We start from the raw sequence: 25783 nt of genomic DNA, 5'->3' as shown, positions 1-25783 counted from the left end.
TTACCAAAAAGGACGTGTACCCCCTACCTCGGATTGATGACGCCCTTGACTGCCTCTACGGTGCTCGCTATTTCTCCTCTATTGACCTTCGCTCCGGCTATTGGCAGATTGCCGTGGACGATCTCGACCGCGAGAAGACTGCCTTTGTGACACCCGACGGTCTTTATCAATTCAAGGTGATGCCGTTCGGCCTATGTAACGCTCCTGCCACTTTTGAACGCATGATGGACTCCCTTCTTCACGGTTTCAAATGGTCCACGTGCTTGTGCTACTTGGACGACGTTATCGTATTCTCCCCAACGTACGCTACGCACCTCGAGCTCCTCTCAGCAGTCCTGGACGTTTTTCGGCGAGCCGGTCTGCAACTCAACGCATCGAAGTGCCATTTCGGCCGTCGCCAGATTACCGTCCTTGGACATCTCGTTGACGCGAACGGCGTGCAACCGGACCCAGGCAAGATCCATGCTGTTACGCACTTCCCTGTTCCGACGTGTGTCAAGGATGTGCGCAGCTTCATCGGCCTTTGTTCGTACTTCCGCCGTTTCGTGAGGAATTTCGCTGCCATAGCACGACCACTAACCGACCTTTTGAAAAAAGACTCTCCTTTCCAGTGGGGCGATAACGAGGCCTCTGCATTCTCTCAGCTAATCGACATTCTCACAACGCCTCCCGTTCTGGCCCATTTCGATCCTTCTGCGCCTACCGAAGTCCGTACTGATGCCAGTGGTCACGGAATTGGAGCAGTACTAGCACAACGCCAGCGTGGCCACGACCGTGTTATCGCTTACGCCAGCAGGCTCCTCTCACCCGCGGAGCGCAACTATTCCATCACTGAGCGTGAGTGTCTGGCCCTAGTTTGGGCGATTGCGAAATTCCGCCCATACTTATATGGCCGATCCTTTTCCGTTGTCACAGACCATCACGCGCTTTGTTGGTTAGGCTCATTGAAAGACCCTTCAGGAAGACTTGGTCGCTGGGCCTTACGCCTCCAAGAATATTCGTTCTCTGTCACCTACAAATCTGGCCGACTACACACGGACGCTGACTGCCTGTCTCGCTACCCGGTAGACGAGCCTGACGACGCCGACAGTAGTACCGCCGACGGCATTTTCTCTGTGTCTGCCTTCGCTAACATCGCCGATGAGCAGTACCGAGACCTATCGCTGCGAGTACTCATCGAGCGTCTGCGCTCTACACCTACCGACGCATCCGTTCGCCGATATGTCCTCCAGGGCGGCATTATGTACCGACGGAGCTTCCTCCCTGATGGCCCTGATCTTCTTCTTGTCGTGCCAAAACATCTACGACAGACTGTGCTCTTTCAGATGCATGACGCACCCACTGCAGGACATCTTGGGGTAACCCGCACGTACGACCGCGTCCGCCGCCGCTTCTATTAGCCTGGTCTCGCTCGCTCCGTTCGACGCTATGTTGCTGCCTGTGATCCCTGCCAGCATCGGAAGACACCTCAGGTGCTACCTGCCGGTCATCTCCAGCCGATCACCGTCCCTGTGGAACCGTTCTTTCGTGTTGGATTAGACCTGCTCGGTCCCTTTCCCACGTCATCCTCTGGGAACAAATGGGTAGCCGTCGCGACTGATTACGCCATGCGATACGCTATCACTCGGGCTCTCCCTACCAGCTGCGCCACTGACGTCGCGGACTTTCTCTTGCGTGACATTATCTTGCTTCATGGCGCCCCGCGACAGCTGCTTACTGACCGTGGTCGAAACTTCCTCTCGAAAGTTATCGCTGACATTGTGCATTCCTGCTCCATTCAACACAAACTGACTACTTCATACCATCCTCAAACCAATGGCCTGACAGAGCGGTTAAACCGTACTCTTACCGATATGCTGGCCAAGTACGTTTCCAAAGACCACGACTGGGACATTGCCCTTCCTTACGTAACATTTGCGTACAATTCTTCCCGGCACGACACCGCCGGATTGTCTCCCTTTTATCTCCTGTACGGTCGCGAACCTACCTTGCCCCTAGACACGGCACTTCCTCCTGCTGCGGTCTCAACAAGCGAGTATGCGCGCGACGCCATCGCCCTCGCCGACCATGCACGCCAGCTTGCCCGTGCTCGACTTACGGCCTCACAGACCACTCAGCAGTGTCAGTACAACGCCCGCCATCGTGACGTACAGTTTTCACCTGGTGCGCTCGTGCTCCTGTGGTCGCCCTCTTGTCACGTCGGACTTTCAGAGAAACTTCTTTCGCGATACACAGGGCCCTACCGCGTGCTGCGCCAGGTGACGCCTGTGACTTACGAAATTGCTCCTGTGGGCTCAACCTCGTCCTCTCCTGTGGCATCTAGTGATGTCGTACACGTCAGTAGGCTCAAGGCCTACTACACTGCTTCCGAGTCCGATCTTTAGTCGCTCCGGGACGGCGCTTTTGCAGCCGGGGGTAGTGCTATGGCACAATATGTGCGATCACGAAAGGCCAGCAGTGTGAAGACGACGACGACGATTAGATGCTAGCGCGGGCTGTTGCCTCTTGGCCTAGCGCAGCGTATTTTCCTTGTAAATATATTTGTACATAGCTTTTCGTCTGCGTCATCCTACGTAACAATAGCATTGCCAACTGTTTATGTTCATAGCCACCAGCATCGTCATTGCCATCACAAGATCAAGAACAAGAACAAGTTTCTAAGTTTCTACGCAGTTGTGTCTAGGTTGGAGATGGCAATGCGCTGTGTTTATTACGAAAGTTCAGTCAAAAGGGAAGTTACCTTACCTATTAAGCTAGTGTCAACAGACCTGCGTCACATGTTTTTGGCATATTGGAACCTTGCATTGAATTATGAACAGTGGGACAACCATTTTGCTAAAGTTGTAAAGTAATTCAAGAATTGCAGAATATCAAATGGACTGGACGGCACATAGGACGACATGCTGTGGCCCAAAGTAATAAAAAGCAGCCTGAATCAACCTTTTTATATTTCTTTCAGTTTCAAAGCTGCAGCTTGTGGAGTGTCGCTCTTCTGGTTCCTGCCACGCGATGGCACTCGCCACGCTATTTGCCCGACCGGCGCAGTCCCTTCCCATTGTCACCACCACTTGATCGAAGTAACGAGCTGTACTTCTTAAAGTGTGAACTTTACTCGAATATTCCGACTGCTTAGTCTCTACACGCCTCTAAAGAGAGGTCTTGCTGGAAGTGTGGAGGGTGCACCGAGCACTGTGCTTGTGGGTGTTCAAGACACACTGAAGAAATCGAGAGAAGCACACCGTTGGAAGCAAGCTCGCCTGCATAAACTGATTAAATCCAGAATGCTCGAGTTACCTTCTGAAGCTGACTCACCCAAAGACAGTGGCAGTGACCACATTTACTCCCTTGGAGTAAATGTGGTAATCGCTGGGACCCGCGTGTCTTCCACAAAATTCTACACTATTCGCATCATGAATACACACAATCAAATTACACAAGGTTCAGTGACAGACAGCGGATGGAACCATCGATAACATTCCAGGAACATCCGATACATGCAGGCGGGTCCTGCGCAGTGCGATAACATTTGTTAGGCGGTGAAACCTGGTCGCCCGATAAAGATAAAGAAGTACACGTGTCAGTATCCCCAGTATATATACGTATATACAGACAGCTCATGTCATAAAAATTCCTCGGCTTCAGCATTCGTCATTCCACATTTGGCGCTAGAGCAAACATTTAAATTGTCCCGAGAGACATCTTTCACCGTGGCACAACTGTTTGCAATCCTGTGTGCTTTGTGTTTCATAACATCAGAAAAGAATTAGCAAAAATGGGTTATGTTCAGTGATTCGCAAGGTGCTCTCACATTAATACAAAGCAATAGGCAAAATTCTTTGAACACTTCGCTATTGTATTAGATGCTCAAAGAACATACAAAAGCACGTGCAATGAATCATGTAGCATGATCTTGAATTGTAGCACGAAGTGACATAGACAGAGACTAGAAGCAGAGAGGATGAGCGCTGATTCAAGATCATGTTACCGTACCAACTCATACTCGGATAATGATCGCACTCGCGTAATGATTGCGCCCTTGAATTTTATAGTCAAAATTCAATTTCTTTTATTTCCCGTGTAATGATCGCAGCCCGAACTTGCCACAGCAATATGTCGTGTGCCAAGTCTAGCTAATATTGATTGCGCTTACCATCTGTCGAATGCTACGCGAACGACTCTTCAAGACAAACCAAGCGGTATGCATGCACCAAATATTCTTAAGCAGATGCCCCATTTCATTCCTTTCATCACTTTCCGCACTTCCATGGCTAAAAAGAAAGCTGCAACCAAACTTGCCTTTATTATGTGTAGGCTTTATAATGGTGTCAACAACAACAAAAAAGGCGCCTTTCGATTCTTCTCATCTGCACTCGTGGGTACGGAACAAATCGCGAGCGGCAACGATAGTAGCCACGTTTACACTGATACGTTAAAAGTGTACCCTATTCCTACGCCGACGCTTGTAACAGAGCTAAGATATTCACCCACCCTTAGCGGAAACGTGCCGTATTAGGATAGTAGTGAAGACAGATGCCACAGTTTCTGCAGCATGCCGGCCATGTGTTTCTATGTCACTGGCAGCTAAGCGCGCCCATCTGTTTCTGTCCCCTCAAAGTGGACATGGCTATGTTATTGCCGCAAACTTGCCGATATTAACGTTATTATTCATTACTGATACGGAAGAAACTGTTTCAATGCACGTAATGTACTCACGAGAAGAAGAAAAAATTGTGTTCGGCGTGTTCGGTTTGCTCCGCCGGCCGCAATTTTTGTTTTGGTGTCCCGCAGCAAATGCGGGACGAAAAAAAAATGTTTTTTTTTTCTTTTCGCGGGAAATTTAACGCACGTAATGATCGCACCTCTGATTTTGCGCCAATTTTTCTGACAAAAAAGTGCGATCACTATGCGAGTAATTATGGTAATTGCATTTCAGTGGATACCCGAGCACTGCAATATTCCTGGTAATACTGCAGCGGACGCAGCTGCGAATCGGGTTCACAATAACGCAGAGACAATCAATCTTCCCCTTTTGCAAAGTGAAGTCTGTCTGCTCCTGAGACAGATTTCCTTTCATCTCGGCAAAACTACCTAATTTGATCAGCAATCTAAGAACTCGGAGTTATACCTCATAGACCCATGTATGCACCTATCAATTCCAGAATATCTAAGAGAAAACAGAAAATTTGAAACATTGGTGCACTGCCTGCAGCTTGGAACTGCATTTACGAGACACTTCTTATACAGGATAAAACGTGCCTCTAGTCCGCAGTGTTCTTGTCGCCATCCAGACGAAGACGTATATCATCTCCTCCTCAAATGCACTAAGTACTATCCACAACGAAGGGTATTGCAAGCAAATTTGTTACTTTTATACAGAAGACCCTTCACTCTAGAAAAGATACTAGGTCCATGACCAACTATGGGCTTTCAGAAAAGAGCATGTCTTGCTTTGGAGAAGTTTTTCGAGGGCACCAACATTTTGTTGTTTCAGGTGATCCTAATAAGCTAAATGAGTGATATGGGCGTTGTTCTGGGTTAAAGATTGATTTATGTGGTGATCGTGATTTCTAGGCAGTGTGTGATTCTGTTCTGTGCTTGCAGTGTAATTACACGTGTGTTTGGCTATTGAAAATATCTGTCTTTATATATGCAAATGTGTACTGAACTCACGCAAAAAGATTTGCGATTCATGTACTGTTAGACTGTATCGTTTTTATTCATCTGGTGTTCTACTGAGTACCATATTTTGTGTCATTATTCGCTAAGATATTCACCCACCCTTAGCGGAAATGTGCCGTATTAGGATAGTAGTGAAGACAGATGCCACAGTTTCTGCAGCATGCCGGCCATGTGTCTCCCTTTTTGTGCATAATTGTTTCCTTTGCAAAGTGACAAGGATTAGCTGCTGCCACCATAAAGGTGCCAAGCTCTCCTAATATTCATTTCAATAATAAAAGAAAAATATGTGGTGCACAAATATTCCAAGAGCAGAATTTGCCCTTCCTGTATGGAAGATATCAGCTCTTCAGTGCCAGTTGTTGGCAGTGACTTATACCTTACGGTGTACAAGAGCGTCAAGCAAGGGTGCCTGGAGCGTCTCACCAAAACCCATGCTACAGTTTACAAATACTGCAAACAAGGCAGTTTCTATTTCCTTAAGAGAAGGTCCCTTTTTGGGGGATATCTTTGGGACGTGCTAGATGAGCTGGAATTGCTAAACCTTGCTTGACTTGGATGTGCAGAGCTCATGACCACTTTTACATGCCAGGTGTGGTGTTTTGTCATTGTGACTTGCATGCATCTTTATGCGAGAAACGTGAATCGCCGGGTGGAAAACAAAGAAAAGGCCGCCATTGCAAATAAAAAAGCTCTTCTGTAGCTATTCCCTCCATGCTTTTGACTAAGTTTGTCTTCATTTAATGGTTGTTTGTGTTGATTGAAATTACCATTCTAAAATTAACATGCAAAACCCTGCTCTAGTCTGCGCTAGTCTGCGCGGTGCTTTATGCGTCGGCAACAGAGCGCGGAATTTTGTGACTGTGGTCTAGAAACAGAACAGAACATAGCTAATTATAGGTTTTCCTTATTGTTTTATGCATTCTTCCAAATAAGCGTTACTGTAACAAACACTAAAACGTTTGGGGTAAACGTCCGAAGTGCGTGCGATAAACAAAGTGTGAAGAAAATAAACTATCAGTTCTTCGTAGCCTTGCATTAGGCTGCCCTTTATCTAACCCTTACCACTCAGGCCAAACAGTTCTTTAACCATGAGACCGAAGTATCAACGTGACAGCTCAGAAAAGGCAGGTGGAGAAGGCTCTCGCAACTGCTGCTGGGCGCGAGTGTTTCGGGCCGACAGCGACAGCAGCACCGCGTGGTAAGTGGAAGCGGAAGGGGATCACTTTCTCGCGCGCGGCTCGGGAGAGCTTGCAAACTGAAAGAAATCTAGAAACGTTGGTCTGAATGATGACGATGGTCATTAAGTGCAAATAAATTTACGTTCTGTGAAGGTAAATTCTACAGGTTTCAGATTTTTTCTGATTACGCGATGCAAAGGCAGGGTACTACATTTTTCTGGTTATAAAATTGGGTGCTTGTTAGATTTGGGTGCACACTGTTTTCTAACTTCGTACCCACAAAAACGGGCTGCACATTAGAGTCGAGTAAGCACTGCCGAATACAGCAGCAAAATTTAACTCACCAAATATTTTTATAAATCTGGTCGCCTAATTTGATGAATCCGGTGGTGGAGGCGGAATCAGGAGAAATTGATTGTACTAGCTGCTTATTAAAATAGACACTCACCAAAGCAAGGGACATGTTATGTTAACTTGACCTGTCCCTTCCTCTGGCAGATGAGTGAGCAAAGGTCCAGTAGAGCGAAAAAATGCACACAGAACATTCAGCTGGTCTAACTACACTAGATGGTTGCCTGATATGTTTTGTCCTATCTTTTATACCTCGCATAACAGAGAAAGATGTAGCAGTTTATTTAAATACCTGTATTTTCCAACTACGCAACAATGCTTAGTTTCTGTGGCTGCAAAGAGCCGCACATACAAACTAGGCTGGTGGCTTCACAAAACTGTAATATTTTAATATTTGGGAGCATCAAAAACAACATAAACCATCTTGAAGTACTAGACTAAGGAGACGAATTACAGTGTAATGGTAAAAATTAAAAATGTGCCAGCAGAAGCCCGTAAGAATTTGAATTTTTGCTATTATGGTAGCTTTGCTCCACAAACAAATGTATACGCCACACATCGGCAATATATACACATATATTACATTTGTGTGTAACAGGCACAGGAAACTGTGCAGTCATAAAATGTCTAGACATGGATAAAAACAAGTAAAAACAACCAGCAACAACACCATCACATTGCACTGACATAAATCTTTTTCCTGCTTTTTGTTTAACAAGCCAGGCACAAAATAATTTTGCAGACACACACTGTATCAGAAGTATCTTTAAATGTGGGCATTTCTTTCTGAGGTAGACTACACGAAAACTTGGTATACACAACTGCAAAATCACATGCAGGGGGCATGCATGTGTGTGCATTTCAATACCTGTGCTTTTCTTAAGTATAACTTACATGAGACAGGAATATTCATCGTAGCTTACTGTGATGCTGCACTTATAACACAAATAACTTCTGTAATATGTACTAGTATATGTATGGCATTTTATATACCGCTCACCGATTCAGCTCAACTTGTCTGTTCGATCAAATTTATTGGCATTCACCTACTGCTTATGCCACTGAAGGAACCCGGTCAACAACGGCAACATAATTTTTATCATGGGCCAAAAGGCACAAACAGCAGCTTGGTAATCCAAGCACCTGTTCGTGCCTTTTGACTAGCACTTCCAAGCATGATCAGTTCTTTTGCTAGAGGGTAGGTTGCTTTAGGGAAATGCTTTCAAATTTTAGTTGCGTAAACAAACGATTGAGTGGATTCATTTACCCCTCAAAAGAATATTCCTGGGTTGCCCTTCAAGAATTCAAGGCCTCTATGTAAGCGCCATTACACAAAGAGCAATATATTTTTTTTTCCTACACAATGTTGATGCTGATGTTTTCGCCCTGTGTCTTATTTGTCATGGTGACCCACTGTGCCAAACACTGGCTGAGATGGAGAGCTCCTTACAGGTGTGGGGATGCGCGACCCTCGCGCCTCCCCTGATAGCTTGTTTTCCCGCATAGCCCCGTCTCCGTGCGGCGTCGCCGCGTGGGCCGCGGCGTTGGAGTGGTACAAGCGTGGTGCGAGAGATGGCGCGAGCGCCGCGCCGCTGCGCGGTTACTTGCGTTTGGGAAAGACAAGGCGCTCGCTCTTTGGGTTCGAGGCAACGAGCGGGGACGGGCGTGCCGCACGTGCAGCGCGGCTCTTTCCCGGCGGGTCGACGCACAGCGGGGACGTCTCCCGCGTGCCGCCACCCATGCTTCTGCGAGACCGCCTCGCGTGGCCGCCTTCGAACGCGCCACGATTCGCGTGACCATACACGCGAACGACCAGGCGTTGGGATCCAGCATGGGGCGAACATACTCGCTCGCGAGGACGTGGTGAGTCGGACTTCTAGATTTGTCGCGCGCCCATCGGCATGTTTTGTGGATAGCAACTCGGCTAGCAGGCATTGATGTATGAAAGGTGCAATAAATGCCCTTGTGACTGTTTGCACTACTGTGTTGTCGTTCCTTTGTCCCAAGAGTACGGTGTGAGATATCCCATATCAGACCCCACACAGGACAGGAAACTGCACCCACTGTGTGACTTGATTGATTGACTGAGGTATCGATTTTGTTGGCACAAGAGCCAGCTATGGATTTAAAGGAGTGTTAACACAGTGTGTTAAAGCTCGTCGCGGGTTATACGGACAAAGCATTTTAGTGATTATACGTCACGTGGCTGTAAATGGGCCTAAACTCAGTCGCTGTATAAGTGCATAAAATATTTTTTATGCATATTAAAAGTATGACAATGACTCACCGCATAGAGGTAGTAGTTGAACAGCTGCGACATGCACAGGAACACATCAAAGGCAATGGTGTTCAGTACATCCATCATCTTCATGTACTTCCCTGCACGTGACGCGGTGAATGTTCAGTAAAGGCATGAGAGAAAAGCCTGATAGTACTTTCCAAAATTCCCCGTGTCACACTGTCCTTAAGGAGAAGAGAGAAATGATTTTACTTGTATTAGCATAATTACCTTCAATGCCACAGCAAAAACACCACTCTCACAGTGAGGAGAGGAGAGGCTTGGCAAGCAAGAAAAAGGAGTGGATGTGGCGCCACCACCTTGACGTTTCCACAGCAACTTGCTATGAAGTAATCAGTGATGTTACTGGCCCATGCCATTGCAGAGCAGCTTTCAGAGCAGCCAAAAATGCCTTTTGGAGCAGTAATTTAAGTGTACTTTCGAAGTAGGTTTATGAAAGTAATTGCCAACTATATTATATGGGACTTTTACAGTGGGAGAGCCATGTGAAAGCAGTAAGTGGTCGATGGTTCACAACGTCAGTTCGAACACTAAAAATGTCACACCTCCTTCATCGCACTTCTCACTATAAACTGCAATGAAGCAGTGGTGTCTTAGCATGCGCTTAAAAAGCACCTCAGTGACTAGGAAAAGCATGGAAGCACTCGGACGGGTTGCATACAGACTTCGGAGGCATTTTGAAAGCCTTCAGCATGATCCCTTCACTAGAAATGTATCCTTTAAAATGGAGCACTCTGTGAAAGAAAGGTCTGTTGATAATACAGTGAGCCTAATGTAATAGACATACTCTCCTAATTTACCTTCTTAAACAGAAATGACAAGTATTCATTTTTGCATTGTTGTCGCGAGATCGTTATCTTGAGATTATACACGTCTTCTAAACTTGCAGTATCAGTAATTTTGATCAAAACTAAAGCTATCTATGCAAGTACATGTTGCTTGCATAAGTGGTTTATGGCTTTTTGGAAGACCTAATTTTGCAAACAAGTAGTGCAGGCAAATATTTCTTTATTATTTCATGATATATGGTACATATGTTAACATTAAAAACTTGAGTGATCAATTCGGAGACAACTTCATTTTGTTTGATTCTTCAAGAATGCTTCTGTTCTGAGGTATTTATCTTCAAACGTGACATAGAGTGGGATAATTTTGCATTCATAGGTGGGAGTACATACACAGAGACCCCTCCCGCTTGACGAAGCTTATTGTGGGGAATGCCAGCTGACAGAAGGCAGTTGCACAGCTGTAATAAGCTCTATCAGGCTTCTTGGCTGGCATGCTGCATAATCACCTACATGTTGCCTACCGATTTTGCAGATTTTTGAGAAAGAACATTCAAATAATTAGGCAGTTCAAGAACATGAACTTAAACTTCAAAATTAGTTTGTTGCTTCTCATAAAGTCAGTGGTACAAAAAATTTACTTGCTTTTGCTTTGCGCTGCGCTTCACTGACATACCATATACTAGAAATATTGTGATAGTAGACACCGAGGGCGCATCTAGCTTTGGCTCATCGCACGTCGTTATAAATTGGCACACGCAACGTTTTACTGTGTGACACTGTCAAGGTTGTGATGTGCAAATTCGGTTTGGCGCTTCCTGCCTACATGTAAGGTTTTGCCATTCCGTTCCGTAAGCACAAAATACTAACCTCGAAAAAGCGTTCGTGGTTATAGTTGCTAGCATGTCACCCACAGACTCAATCCTGGCTTCCAGGCGGCAGTCTAGCTTGTGATATTGTGCCTATTCGCCAAAGTGGGTTACTTGCTCAAACATATTTACGGCCACCTTGCCACTGTGGCCTGCTGCCCACCAACATGTCAACCAGCAGATAATTTTTGTCATGACTATATGACACAGCTAAGCCTAACTAGCGCCGCTTCGTCAATATCCAGTGGTGAAAGTTGCTGTTGGGTGCAGAGTCGACCAAAATCTTAGTAATGGCTGTACGACAGTTTTAAAGCTAGGTGAAATTGCCTTGCCAACAAAAGTGAGGCAAATTGAGTGCGAAAACTTTGCTCAAGGCTGCCAAGACTGTAACATAGTGTGTGTTGTCAGGAAAAATTGAACAAGAAACCTAACAGCGTCCAAAACTTTCATCACTGTTTTGACATTGGTCATCTGGCTAGAGGTGTTAGCCCGGTTACTCGCTGCCACCAGCAAATCGACGCTGTTCCATTGCCTAAGATGGGGCGGTCCACGCCATGCCACTTTCGATGGTGCAGAGAAACAGTGCTTGAGGTCTTCGTTCCATTTTCAAAAGCCTGAGCAACCGTTTTGGCGCAGGGTGGGTGCAGATTTCTCATATTTCACTGAAATGTAGTGGGATGCAGCAGGGTTTGGCTCTCACCGCGATTCGGCGCAGTTGGCACAGTGGCAACATCACTGCATAACGGATTTACACAGCATCTACTACGACCTAGTTAATTGTTTATCGGCAAAGACTCAACATGGCAAGTTTCAGAAACTTTTACTGAGACAAATAGGAAAAATATGTTGAAGTTGATGATACCACACCAACAGTTTCTACAGTTTCTCTTTAGGGTCCCTCTAAGAGGTAGAAAAATTGGTTTCTTTCAGTTCAGCATATGCTGAACAATATAATCTCTCCATGCAAGTTATATAGGTGCCTCGAATGTCAAATTTTCTCTCCAACTGTCATGCTGCACGTCGTTTCACTGCTTTCTGTGCTTGCTGGGAAAGGTTCACATCGCACACCATCGAGCAGAAAATCATTCGTTCATTTGATTTCCCTGCACCAGTGTGAACCAGTTCATGGCAGTGCACGAGAAGCTCAGAAATTGTGCAGCCCGATTTTAGCGGTGCAAGCGCAGTGCAGGCATCATGTTCTGTCGAAGTAAAGCGCACTGAGTACGTGAGTTTGAGAGTTTACATACTGCAGGGATTATCGGCTTCTGAGGTATCAATACCACACAAATACAGTGAAACCTCGTTAAACCGTAGTCGGCCGGAGCTCGGAAAAAGTACGTACTAAACGGTAGTACTGTTTAAGCGAAATAGCATGAGATCGCCCACTTACCTGTCGAAAACGGAACTCAGAGAGAGTGCAATGAAAGGGGAAAAAACATGCAGTATTTATTCACTTTGCGGGACGTAAGTGTTATTTTCGTTTGATGTCGCGGCGGCCTAGCACGACAGCGGACTCAAACTTACTGAAGCTGCGTGCCAGCTTCTCAACCAGCCCCCCTCCTCTCGGCAAACCTCGCACGGCAGATTCCTCGTTGGCGTTACGTATTCTCCGTGCACGCGCGCAGTAGTGCTGCATAAGTCCCGGGGCGCCTTTTTCATTGCCGCGTGCCGCAGTTCGGAAAACTTTTCGTTTGGAATAGTTACGTTATCGCGCCCCTGTTCTCCTTGCGACGATCGCATTCATGAGGCTGACGTAACGCGCAGCTTCTGCCACTGTCGGGCCTGAATAGCCCGTGCTGTCGCTTTCCGTGTCGTCCTCATCACTGTCGCTAGTTGACACTTCGGCAACAGCGGCAACGATGGTGAAAAGCCGAACCTCGTAGCCGACATCTCTTCGCGGTCGCAGCAGCGCTGCCGAGCAACTTCGCATTCCAAATGCCACACACTGTAGTCAACAGCAGATCCAACAGCAGAGCCAGCGCCGACTTCTTCGTGTCACGTTCGGTAGCACGGACGATGTCTAATTTTTCTTCTATGCTGAGCACCCGGCGTCTTTTTTTATCCTAGCTTCGGCATGATGCGAGTCCTCGCTTGCACGACGCCACAACGCTCTCTGGCACGGCGTCCATGCGGCGTTGAAATGATGTTGATGTTGATGCGGCTTCACGTGCAAACGCACAGGGCGCTTGGAGGCCGTTGTACCGATCTCTGAGGCTTGTTGTTCTGCCGGGCCGCCCGATGGAGACGACGCGCCGCCGTGTTTCCGCGACGAAAAGTGGAAACGCTACGTTTTAACCGATGCGTACGCAATAAGCTGGTACGGTTTATGCGGATACAAAATACATTATGTTCAATGGCCGCTGAGTCGGGGAATTGACTTTACTACTTTTAAACCGAAACTACTGTTTAAGCGGGTACGGCTTAACGAGGTTTTACTGTAATTGCGTGGACATAGCAGATGCACAGAAGCGTGGTTTCAATGGTGCTTGCTCCCTTGTACCGTGTCGTCTGCTGTGCTATACCTGTACGTCTGTACCGAGTCGGCACCAATAGCAGAGGGAGTGCAGGAAAATCATGAATCAGCCTTGCATATTCCCTGCACCTTTTGAAATGAATGGCATGATTCAGAGGGCACCATTGCTGCACCACTGAAACAAGCGGCAGGGTGCAGCACCTGGTGAAATGGTTCAGGTGATGCACGTGGATTGAACAGGCCTTATAAGAGGGGTGATGGTGCGTGACATGGATTTTGACTGCGCGCATGCTTCCAGTCACAAAGACCAATTCATGGGTAACCGCTATTCAACTCGGGGGCCATGCTTCGTGTCACCGCTCTATGGTACCTGCTGCTTGGGAGCACACAAGCAGAGATAATTTTTATGGTAATTCAAAGGGCAGCACACTACTGTTTGAGGCCAGATCACAATGTCTGAGAACAGTACATTATTGGAGAAAATATGCCAGTGACAACTATACATATGCAGCATGAGGAAATAGTGCCGAGACCATCAGGTTCTGATGGTTAAACAGTGCAGATTACGGGACAGATGAAACAGACACTGCACCATCTGTCTTTTCAGACAGGACGCTGTCTGATGGATTCCAAACAGGAGACATAGACAGAGGACAGAGATAGTGGATTTCAGACAGGAGATTGTGTTTCATCCATCCCATCATTTGCGCTGTTTTGGCATAAAAAGACTATAGGCATACCTGCCAACCTGGTAACATTAAAACTGATAAATTCTCACTGACACGACACCGTAAAGAGGGAGAAGATAGCACACAATTTTTAAACAGCTTGTCCTAAGCACACACCTCTTCAAATATACATACACACTTTACACAGCTCAAAGGCAGCAACAAACTAGGCACAGCAACTATTGACAAGCAACAGATTGCTTTTACATCATGATGACTTCTTCAGTGACTGCATAAATTTACTGAAAGCAAGCAGCCGTCTTGCCTGCTTTCATTATCAGAAGACTTTCAATGTAACTTTCACAGATCAATAAGCGAGACCATTTCGCCGACAGTTCTCCCATTTTTTTTTTCTTAATACTGGATGCAACATACGTAAAATCATAAAACAAGTTCCAATTTAAAGGCCTTATAAAAGATACAAGAGAGTTGGCAGGTATGCATAGGGAACATTCTGTTAACATGTCACAGTATCCATCCAGAAAAAAATGAGGACTTAGTTAGCTTGCCCAAGACCTCAGGCTTTAAGAATAACAGAAGTAAGGTTAATGAATCTGCACTGGTAAATAAGAAATGATGGCTGCAATATTAATGGCTTAGAGGCAGGGAAAACAGAATGAGAAGACGACATTGGCTTTTAGGACAATAAATTCTACCGGGGTTCAATGGTTTTACACAAACCACAGGTCTTAAAAGCAGGGAATAAGTGCAGAAGAAAGGTAAAAGTGATGATTTGGTGGCATCAGTCAACACCTTGTTTCAAAGGGGATGCTTATAATTTCCATCCATACATACATACATGATGGGCACTACAGGCATTGTGTTTCTGTGGCAGCTGTAAATGCAGCTTGAAAAGCAGCATGTGTTGGAAGCACTTTTAGCTCAGTTTTTCCACTGACCAAAAGGCAGGCACCTTCTATAAACATTCTTCTTTCTAATTTCTCTCAGCCCTTGAATTTTCATCTACACTTTGTTTGTGCAAGCCTTTGCTGCTGCTTGTGCTACACAGCATAAAGTCCTCCACAAAAGTTACCAAAGGGCACTGCGATCATTCAGCTACTATGGCAATGATGATTAGTGCAGGGATTTGCTCAATATTTGTGCTTCACATGTTCTTGCAACTTTCTTCACTATACTTTACCTGCATTTACTGGCCTAAATTTCCAAGCGATCCCATTTTCCCAAATGCACAAGACTCCGCGAATGGGCATAATCGGTGCAAATTGTGTCATTTCTGACCAAATATCCTGTTGCAAATGAATAATTTGCAAAGTGACAAAGCTGTCTGAAGCTACAAGGATGAAGTTAACGCAAATCCATGTACTTGGCACCATTCTCAGGCTGGCTGAACAGAAATGCCTGCAACTCCCATAGACACGAGTGCCAGATTTCCCTCTAGTAATTTTTGTTGGAAACTGTATGCTTCACGGGGCCCATTTAGCTGCAAGCACAGCTGTTCCAAACACTGCTGCATGGAATGCAAGGGCTCTAAGATTGGCACCACGCTAATCACAAAGACTATGACAGAACGGTGTTTTCATGTACCAGCACACCTGATCAAGCACGCTGCTACTTCCCAACCCACTATGCAGAATCCCAAATGTTCATGGTAACTGCAACAAAGTTCAGCTTAGCCAACTGGCATACACACTGCAGACTGTGACAAGTTCTTTTGCTGAGCTAAAGAAGTCAAACTAAATGTTGCGACAATGTTTTACATCCTCCTTTCAGCTGCTAATCTATTCTGTCTGCTGAAAATTAGTTTTTGAACATTCTTTGCACCTTCAAAACCATTTGAAAACATACAGGAGCATAACATTTTCAATTTTTCAGCAGGTTTTACTGTATTCACGAATGCAAACTCCACACCCTAGTTCTCAAATATACTTCAGGCATGGAAACACAGTAAACTGTTTCGTACGTAGTGTACATGGAGAACACCTGGCCTCTTGAGAAACTTGCCTGATCAAGATCATTGCTGTTAAAATAAGAAAGTAATAATAATGACAATACTACTACTACTACTACTACTACTACTACTACTACTACTACTACTACTACTACTACTACATACTAGTAATATGAGAACCTACTGTGTGACCACATACCAGTGCTTGAAACAGATGCCTGCACGTCTATCTTCCAACTTTTCTTTCCGATGTACTTTGTGCACATCATTAAACTTTGCAGCTTCGTTACAGCACCATTATCATTGTCAAATGTCATTCTTTTCATTAGCCATTTTGATTTTCATACCCTACCTTGACATGCCTGACTGTAGATGCAGCATGTGAAGACGATAGTTGAGAGTTTGGCTTAGCTGAGCTCATGCTAAAGGGAGACTACAGCAGCCACTAAGACAAGTGCTGTATATATTATTAATGCCACCAACCAATAAATGTGTATGCAATAATCTATGTGCAAATGAAACTAAAAAGCGAAATTAAACTACAGCAGTTGGGACTTTCAAGTTTTAAACCTTTGAGGGTCGATTTTTTTTGCCATATGCGACCGCTCAGGGTAAATTTTTTCTTTAATTGCAGATTCCAATTCTTCTTAGAGACTTATTTCGAAAAAAAATTTACCGCAATTTTTCTAGTGTGACCGTAAAGTGACAAAAATATATTTTGCATTGGTATACATGTACTCTTCATTCATGAATAACAACAATAAAAAAGGAAATAAACTTATAAGAATTACAAATTTGATATATTTTTATACACATAGTTCAAGGCATTGAATATGCACACACGAGACTATTTTGCATGACTCAAATGTTCCTGCTCTTCCACTAACATGTACACCCATAGCATAATCGAACTGCGTAGGTGTGCGCAGTCAAAAAAACTGTATGGTTGTGTGCCCGTCAAAAAAGCACAATGTGTGACAAACTTCCGCTTATCTTCATCTTATCGCCAATCAGAGGCAATTAGTTATCGCGAGTGTCAAAAAAAAAGGAAGCAAGGGAAACGCATGCATGGTGGCATCCTTCCTATGCGCACCCCTGTGAGCACTAAACAAGCCAGAAAGAGGCGGTCACCCTTTGAGTGATTAGTAACGAGATAGCCATCAGTTTTGCAAGTGCAAGAAGCCGAAACTGCCCGTGGAACAAAACCCGAACCGCCGCCTGGGCGCCAATGCGCCAGCAGTAGTATACAGATGCGTGGGAGCAAACTACGTAGCTCTAGAACAAACCATGCAACGAAAACCGAGAAAGGGAGGCCTGAGAAAAAAATTCCCTGTATTCCCACATAGTGGCACCACATGACAGAAAAGAAAAAGTTAGGAAATTGGCGTGCTTTTTGAACGTACAGACGGCGCCGTAAATATACGGCATCGACCATTTTTGGACTTGTTCGTGGCGCCGTATATTTATGTCACTGACCACTGACCATTTATGTCACTGTCAAAGGAAATTTGTCAAGATACTTATGACAACATGCACAAAGACTTAGCAGGAACCATTTTAGAGCACTGCTCTTAGGCTCCCGTTTCTGCAGCAAGCATCGGCATTGTCCCTCGTAACCGAGCAAATGAACACAACGAAGGATGAAAGTGAACGCGGAGCACAGTGGAAGATGAAAGATGGTGATAGCGAAGAAAGTGTAAGGAGGAAAGCGGAAGAAGAGGGTATGGCTAAAATGCGAGAAGAAAATCGTAGTGCCACACAAGCAGGCTTTGCGGTGACAATGGCTGCGAGATGACGCAAGAGTACTGCGCCGTTGTCTGTATGGAAAGAAAGTACTGCACGAGCAGAGGTCTGTCTCCGGGAGCTGCCGTGAATTGCGCGTTCATGTTACCTAAGCACCGCCTCTTGCGATCTCCCGATTAACGAGGCAGTTGTGCCAGGCTTCCCTCCGTTTGCAACGTGCCGCACCAGCCAATATATTGCGAAAGGAAAACACGTATACATCTGGGCTGAAATTTTGCATTAGGGAGTATCATAATCGTTGAATTTTTTTTATTGAGAATGTCTCTGCGTTACTTACAGAGGACCTTTCGTCTGAACCCGGCGTAGCCGCGATTCCCGCGCTACGGGTTGGGAGTACCACGGAGCGACTGCGTGGGGCTAGATCCGGAGCTCGCCTTCAGCCCTAGCCGCACGCAGAGTGGAACCCTCACAATCCAAAGGTGAAAAATTCATAAGGATATGGCCCTAAAATGCTAAATGTGCTTGATGGAACCTCATGCAGACCTGCCAAGCATAATATCTATAAAATACCCTAGATTCGTGTAAGGGATGCACTTGTTTGTACAATTTTGACGAGGTGCCGCCCTTACAAGAGACTGAACCTTTTGGTCAAAATGGTGCCAGCACAGCCTTCACTTCTGGATGGATGGAGTAACTTTATAGAAAGGTCCTGCGAGCTACAGGGCGCAAGGTCCCATAGAGCAGGCTACTCCCACGTTGGGACCCCACTTCTGCACACCCCGTATCTCCGGATGGACTATTGCATCAGACGTTAACACGCAGCTATCGCCACCTAGTAGCGGCATGCAGAAGTAGGCAGTGCATGAATATTCACCGATGCACGTTTGCAGAATCGAGGCACCGAACGAGATTGCTTCTCTGTTGAAAATTTCTTTTTTCCAGGTTTTGGGCTGCCAAGTTAGAGTTGCAAACCTTACACGAGTCTATACGGCACTACGGCTAAAGCTGTAAAAATACTAAATTTTGGTAAAAAAGTCTTGGAGGACGCATAAGCTTCGCCTTTAAGAGTAGAATGCGATAGCATTCAAAGATCCCCAACTGCTTCACACACTTCCCAGCAACTGCAGCTTATGTAACCATAATGTTTACTGGGAAATGCTGGCGGCAAACGCTATGCACGAACGCAAGCTTTCTCGTAGAAACTCGGCCTTTTGCATGGGCTGATCGTGGAGGTAGTGAACTGTTGTGCCAAAAGAATTACATCCTTTTCAGGTTTATGCCAATGTTTTGCACTTATAATATTTAAGTCTGATAAAATTTAGCGAATTTACTTGAATCTAACGTGCCCTTTTTTTTTTCAGATGAGATGGGTCCAAAAATTGTGTGCATGTTAGAATCGAGTACGATCCTAAATCTGTGTTACCACATCGCCATCGGCCTTTCGAAATGGCCACCTCGTACGTGCTTCGAGCCCAGCTGCCATAGCTTCCTCCATGTGCTGTAGTAAGTGGTGCACCGTCCATCTTCCTGTTTTTTTGTGTCTGCTATCAACATGGATGTGCCGACTGCAAGGACATGCAGACTTCATCACGATGCCTTAATTAAAAGGAAAGTGATCACACATGCAGAGATGGATGGAAATCGGATCACATCAATGGGCGTTCTCAGTTCCTGAGACTTGTTGCGTGCGGGACTGGTGCAAAGAGAAGAGGCTTTCTACTATGGCGGCTGCTACGTACGGCGCGGCCGCGCGGTGCCTACATTGAAAGCGATCTGCGATAGAGACAGTGTCTATGCATGTAGGCACACCACGTTGCGCTCTCGTCACTTACGCTTAGATCGCGTTGAAGCAAGAGGCCACACAAAGGTCAATTCGCTCCATGATTTGCTCGCTCCTGCTACCGCTGATAAAGAGTTCTCCCGGTCATTGCGCAAGACGTGTTCGTGTTTGCTTGTGTGCGCGTGACACGATGCTTGTTAATTTAGTTAGTAAGCAAATGTTTAAAAGTTTATATGGCCGATAGAACTACTACTAGTATCCTTACTTTTCATATAGCTGTCTACTAATTTGCTATCGCAATCAATGCTTTGCCTTTTGGGTGAAACTGCGACTTTTCTTTTTATTTATTGCAACTTAAGTGTATTGGGAGTAAAACATTGTTTTTCCAAATGAGAGAAAGTTGCATTTCTGCATGAAAGAATGAGGTGCACGGTACTGTAAAGGTCTTTTCTTTTTTTAGGTCACGGCAAACAGGTGCACGTTACAAATAAGGGCATTTTTTTTTCCTTTCTTTTTTTTTGGTAGCGGAAAATGGTTGCGCGTTACAATCGAGGGCACCTAAGAATTGAGTAAGCATGGTAACATAAAATGCATGCACTGTCGGTTTTTGTTTCACATCTGTTTGTAGGCTGTCATTTTCAGAATTTCGAGAAATAACTCTGTCAAGAATGTAAGATAAAGTATGAGAAACGTTAGTGATAGAATGGTGTATAACCCACATGTACATACCGCATGTCATATAGCAAGGCGTGGCATATACATATACTCTATATTTTCGCTGACGGACAATGATGCCGACACCAGATTTTTTTGTGACACAGGGCCCTTAATATTATCGTGTTAAAACACTTAAACATGTTTTCTATGCCAGACATACACTTTTTCTCAAAAAAAAAAATGGCTGAATTGGTTCCGCAGAGACACTGTGAACAGGCACACTGCTCTAAATTTGCAGCAAAAATAATCAGCATCACAGAAAAACAACAATGTTCCTGATATTTATTCATTAAATATTCATGTAACAGTGGCCAAAATTTCATCTGCTGTTGTTTTAACTTGTGGCATTGCTGCCAGAATGTCTGAATAATTGAGTGGGTCTGAAAAGTTCAGGCCCTGAAATATCGTTTTACGACTATATCTGCATTCTGTGGAGATAATTTTTTGGTAAAGAAATGATCAATCCTTACCTAAATAAGACATGAATTAAAAATAGTAATATTGTTGGCATAAATACAATTATCATAAGCAACCTCTAGAAATCAGGCAACTTACAATAAAATTGTAAATGTTGGCAGGTACATTCATGTATTCTCATTCCTTTAGGTAATATACTGCTTCAGAGTATGTCAACATGAATCAACGCCAAATGGCTCCAGTTGTCATGGTTGGCGACTGTAAAAGGTACCCACCAAACTGACGCAAGACATTGAGGCTCGTGTTGGTGACAAAAGGGCTGCTGCTGCTGGCTGCCTGAGTGCTGGGCTTGGGCTGCCTGCACCAAGACGTGGAAGTGGGCGATGCATATCTGTGCCATGGGAGCCTTGAAAGGATGTACTCACACATTTGATCAAGTAGTATTCGTTAACAACAAATGAAAGAATTCTGCAATCAAGAAAAAAGAAATTAAATTCTGGGGTCTTAACAAGCCAAAACCATGATATGGCACCTTGTAGTGGGTGACTCAGAATGAAGTTTGGCCACCTGGGGTCCTTGAACGTGCACCCAATACACAGCACACGAACATTTTTGCATTTCACCCCTATCGAAATGCGGACACCTCGGCGAGGATTTGATCCTGTGCCGTTAGGATCCCGCCATTGCCACTACGCCGCCACGATGGGTTGCAGACAAGACTAAGCAATGTGTAATCTACCTTAATCAAACCATACTGGAACAGAGGTCATAAAGAGTTCTTTAAAAAGGCCCTGAACTCCTTTTATCGAAGAATAGAAAGGCATTTGATATTTAGAAATGGTTTTAGCTGCAAAAAGTTAGACATGGATAACAGAATAAAACACATAGACAGGCGCACACTCGCAAATGATTTTTATTTTCCCTGATGCTTCCTTTATGTATCTTCAGGCATGCGAACAGGAACATACATGGGTGAGGTCACATCAGATAGAAACCAAACCTAATCATATCCTATCAGCCAGGAAACTAAACTCATTCTCGTGAATAGACAGTGACGGAACGCTGATACATTTGTCACCAAACTTTCTGATACACATCACCTCTGCTAGTTCCTGTGATTTAATTTGCAGGTGTCTAGGCTTGGCTTGGCAGGCTTCCCTGCTTCTTTGTTAGTTTCAGTGCGCAAAGCTTTGTTGAAGAAATTTCGTCATGAGCCTAACCATGGTTCAGAAGAATGCGAAAAGAAACGAAAAATGCATCGTGTTGTCATTCCGTATATACGCAAAGTTACTCATTTGTTAAAGAATGTTGCTTCTAGGTACAATGTACCGGTAGTGTTTTCGGCTCCTCGGAAACTTTCTCGCTTTTGTGCGTGCCTGTCTTCCGTAAAAAAGGGCCGAGTATGTGAAGAACCACGTAAAGTGTTTCTTGAAAAAATATTTCGCTGGCGTCGTGTATAAGATTCCTTTAAACTGCGGCAAGGTATGCATCGGCCAAACTGGGCGTTGTATAAATGACCATCTGCGAGAGCATGCTCTATCAATCAAGAATGGGACTGGCTCGCATTAGCCATATCACTGCAAAGTCTTCAAGTGTAAACCTTTGCTGGAAAACACATGCATATTATGAAAAAGTAAGGATACGGTGGCACAGGAACTAGCAGAGGCGATGTACATCAGGAAGTTTGGAGACCAGTGTATCAGCGTTTCGTCACTGTCTCTTCACGAGAATGAGTTTAGTTTCCTGGCTGCTAGGATATGATTAGGTTTGGTTTCTATCTGATGTAATGATACCTACGTATGTTCCTGTTCACAAGCCTATATGTAAGCAGTGTTTATATATATATATATATATATATATATATATATATATATATATATATATATATATATATATAAGACAGCATTTGAGAGAACGGTGACTTTGCAATTAGCTTGCAAGCTCCATACACCATGTACGACATCAAAAGTTGGCTGAGATGTTCACAGCAGCACATGCTACCTGCAGACTATGTTATTTCACTAAGCCAGAGGGGTGGTTCAGAGCCCCTTTAACATAGCAGGCCACATACATTACCTCTTAGTCACGTGAGTGAAACATTTTTCACTAATGACAATCTAAAACTATAAAACTGTTACTCGTACAATACCTTCCCATGCCAACTAGAACAAAACATATTATCTATCAATAGCCCCTAAAAACCTTTTGAGACATTGAGGGCAGAAAAATAATTAGAAATAAAAAGAGCTTCGTCAAACTCAGCAAGAAGAAACAACTAGTCATGCATTGTCTATACCATGCCACTGCTCTAAGCATGAAAACAACCTGGCTCTCTTATGACATGCTTTCACAGTCTTTCAGTCCTCCCGCAGTCTTGCTGTTCCCATAAAGCCTTGCTGAAGTCAGTCTGTCATGGGTCGTCATGTAATCTCTCTTGTGTTTGGTAGGATTTTCTTCTGGCTGGTGACTCTTTAGCGAACTTATTTTAACCCCACAAAGCCTAACGTATCATTTTTGATCAGCTGATTTTGACGCTCTTCAAGTCAGATTTAAGCGTGGGAAGCTTAACACAAAGCCCATAGCAGTGTTTCTTACTGTTCAGAAAACCAATTTCAAATTAATTAATTACTGCATGAATTAGTTTTTACCTCAAATAACATTATGTTGTGTTCTTGATCTAAATGTACTCTCCGTGTCCAGAAATGAAGGTTAACAAGTTCTTCAGCTTTTTTTTCAAGTGGAATGGTGTTTGAGCCTTGAAGGGTCAAGCATGAATGTCCATGCTTCAGTTAAGAAGTTATTGCAGAGTTTTGCATTGTTTTGCCATTGAAACAAAGTCTCACAGATGTCACAGAGTCTTTAATTAAAGACAATGTGGCACTGGTCATCCCTTAATAGAACAAAGACAAAGCTCTGCACCAGTGGTCAAGCCATCAAGTCCACCTTCAGTTCCTAGCTTCCAAGAACACTGCTTTAATAACAACCAGGCAAAAAAAGTGCATGCATTGCATACAAGACACTTCTAACGACAAAGACAAGTGTGAGGCAATAATTATTAACTCGTCACAATGTCGTGCACCTTAAAGGCCAACTGCAATAAAATTTTGGACCACATAAGAAGCCTTACTTGTCATTGTGCATATATAAAGCAGCCCCTTGTGCAAAATTTGTGTTTGAAGAATTTGTGGATGTGCCGTGAAAAAATAGCAATAGCAGACGTATATTTTTTTTCCTGGACCACTTTGCCACTTGGTGCAGTGAATCACACTCGCCGAGCCATTATGCACACTCACTTCGATGGCATTCACAGCACACACACACACAGCACACACCTGTGTGCCCCTTATTTCCTTAGCACATGTAGATTGCGAATACCACTGAAACGAGCTGTTACCAAATCCCCTAAGCATCAACGCTTGCACTTAATTACACTCACTTCCGCAGGGGAGCATCGCCAGTCATTTCATCAACGTAGTCCCGCTTCAGCTCCTCAGGAACATCTGAATCGTCAGAGTCCACCTCTGCACTGCCAGGTCCATCCTGAACGAGCGGAGGAATGTGCTGTCATCTCTAGGAGGCCTGCACAAGGCTCCTCTCTGGATAGTTGCACAGCTGCAGTGTCTCCGTGCTACTTTGCGCCAGTGTCTATCATCACCATATTATCATCCCGAAGCCATGTATACGTTTCTTTTCTCATTCCTTATTCTTTCTTTCTTCTTATTCACTTAGTTTTTTTTAATAAAGACGTTTCATCACTCCCTATCCCAGCTATCAAGAACACTTAGTGCAAGACATGTCTACCATATCCGAAACATTGCAAATGTCTCCAGTTCCACAGCAAAAGGGGCATGTAAAATGAGGTTGGGCACGCTTCACAGACCGTGCTGTGCAGCAAAAGTCCAGAGACCACGGCATCTGCAAAATGTTTTTACTCTTTTCTAGACCAGTTGAGCGACATGGAATTGTTCAAGTGCATACTGGTTGACAGTTGCAAGTAGGCAGTACCCCTTGACTTCAGCCTGCGTGCCTAAGCTGCTAAGAAAAGAAAAATGTTTTGCTGCATCTATGGTCTCCAGGTTTCTGCTTGCGACTGAACATTCTCGAACGTATGCAAACCTCGGTGATTACTATGGAATGCATGGTTAGACATATACAAACACAAGAATGTGAGTTTTTCAGTGAAATTCGTTGAAAAAGAAATACATTTCACACTTGCTGCTGCTCCGTTCCTGCTCAAATTTTGAACAAAGATGGCATTTTATGGTGTGGACCATTCAATATAACACTTAGCACAATTACTTGCCTGGTCTTTGATCAAAAAATGCAAAGTTGCTTTTGTCTATGGGAAAGCTAGCTGCTGCAGAGGTGATGCTACCATGAACTTGTGATGCCACCTGTCGGCAGCTGCAAAAAGCAGCCATTTTGGACAAGCTGCTACTTGCGATGTAAAATTTTAGAAAATTTTGAAGCCATGAAAAAAGCATAAAAAAATGTAATTTTTTTCCCGGAAATTTTGAAAGCACTCGTAAAGTGTCCAACTTTGCCTAGCATATGAAAGTAAAAAAAAAAGAAACAGCATAAGAGGGGACATGGAAATGCATGTTTCTAAAAGTTTCGGCAAGGTATGAAAATTCTATAACAAACACCCAACTTTTTTATTCAGTTCCAGATACTTCTTCTTAGCTTTCGGAATTCTCGGAAACCAACCATGAAAGCTGTGCACTTTTGTGCTGTTAGTGAGTGGAGGACGTTGTACAGTCAGCACACTCTGGAACTCTGGAACTTTAGTTTTTCAGACTGCTCATGGAGTATGTTTGCCATATGGTCAATTACATGTTATGGGTTCACCATGGTA

The 25783-nt window shown here is 44.4% G+C and overlaps 1 protein-coding gene across 1 annotated transcript in view; it reads right to left on the bottom strand.

Annotated features, from left to right (window-relative positions):
- The window catches only part of Vps50 (vacuolar protein sorting 50), a 199116-nt gene that overhangs the window by 71115 nt on the left and 102218 nt on the right, over positions 1 to 25783 (bottom strand). The window contains exons 16-18 of the mRNA XM_065439255.1: positions 24365 to 24468; positions 21204 to 21286; positions 9496 to 9587 (exon numbers count right to left, since the gene is read on the bottom strand). Of these exons, the coding sequence (XP_065295327.1) occupies positions 9496 to 9587; positions 21204 to 21286; positions 24365 to 24468 (279 nt within the window). The remainder of the gene's footprint in view (positions 1 to 9495; positions 9588 to 21203; positions 21287 to 24364; positions 24469 to 25783) is intronic.

This window comes from Dermacentor albipictus, chromosome 1 (assembly GCF_038994185.2).
Source record: "Dermacentor albipictus isolate Rhodes 1998 colony chromosome 1, USDA_Dalb.pri_finalv2, whole genome shotgun sequence".
Lineage (NCBI taxonomy): Eukaryota > Metazoa > Arthropoda > Arachnida > Ixodida > Ixodidae > Dermacentor > Dermacentor albipictus.
This window is presented reverse-complemented; position numbering and strand designations above follow the sequence as displayed.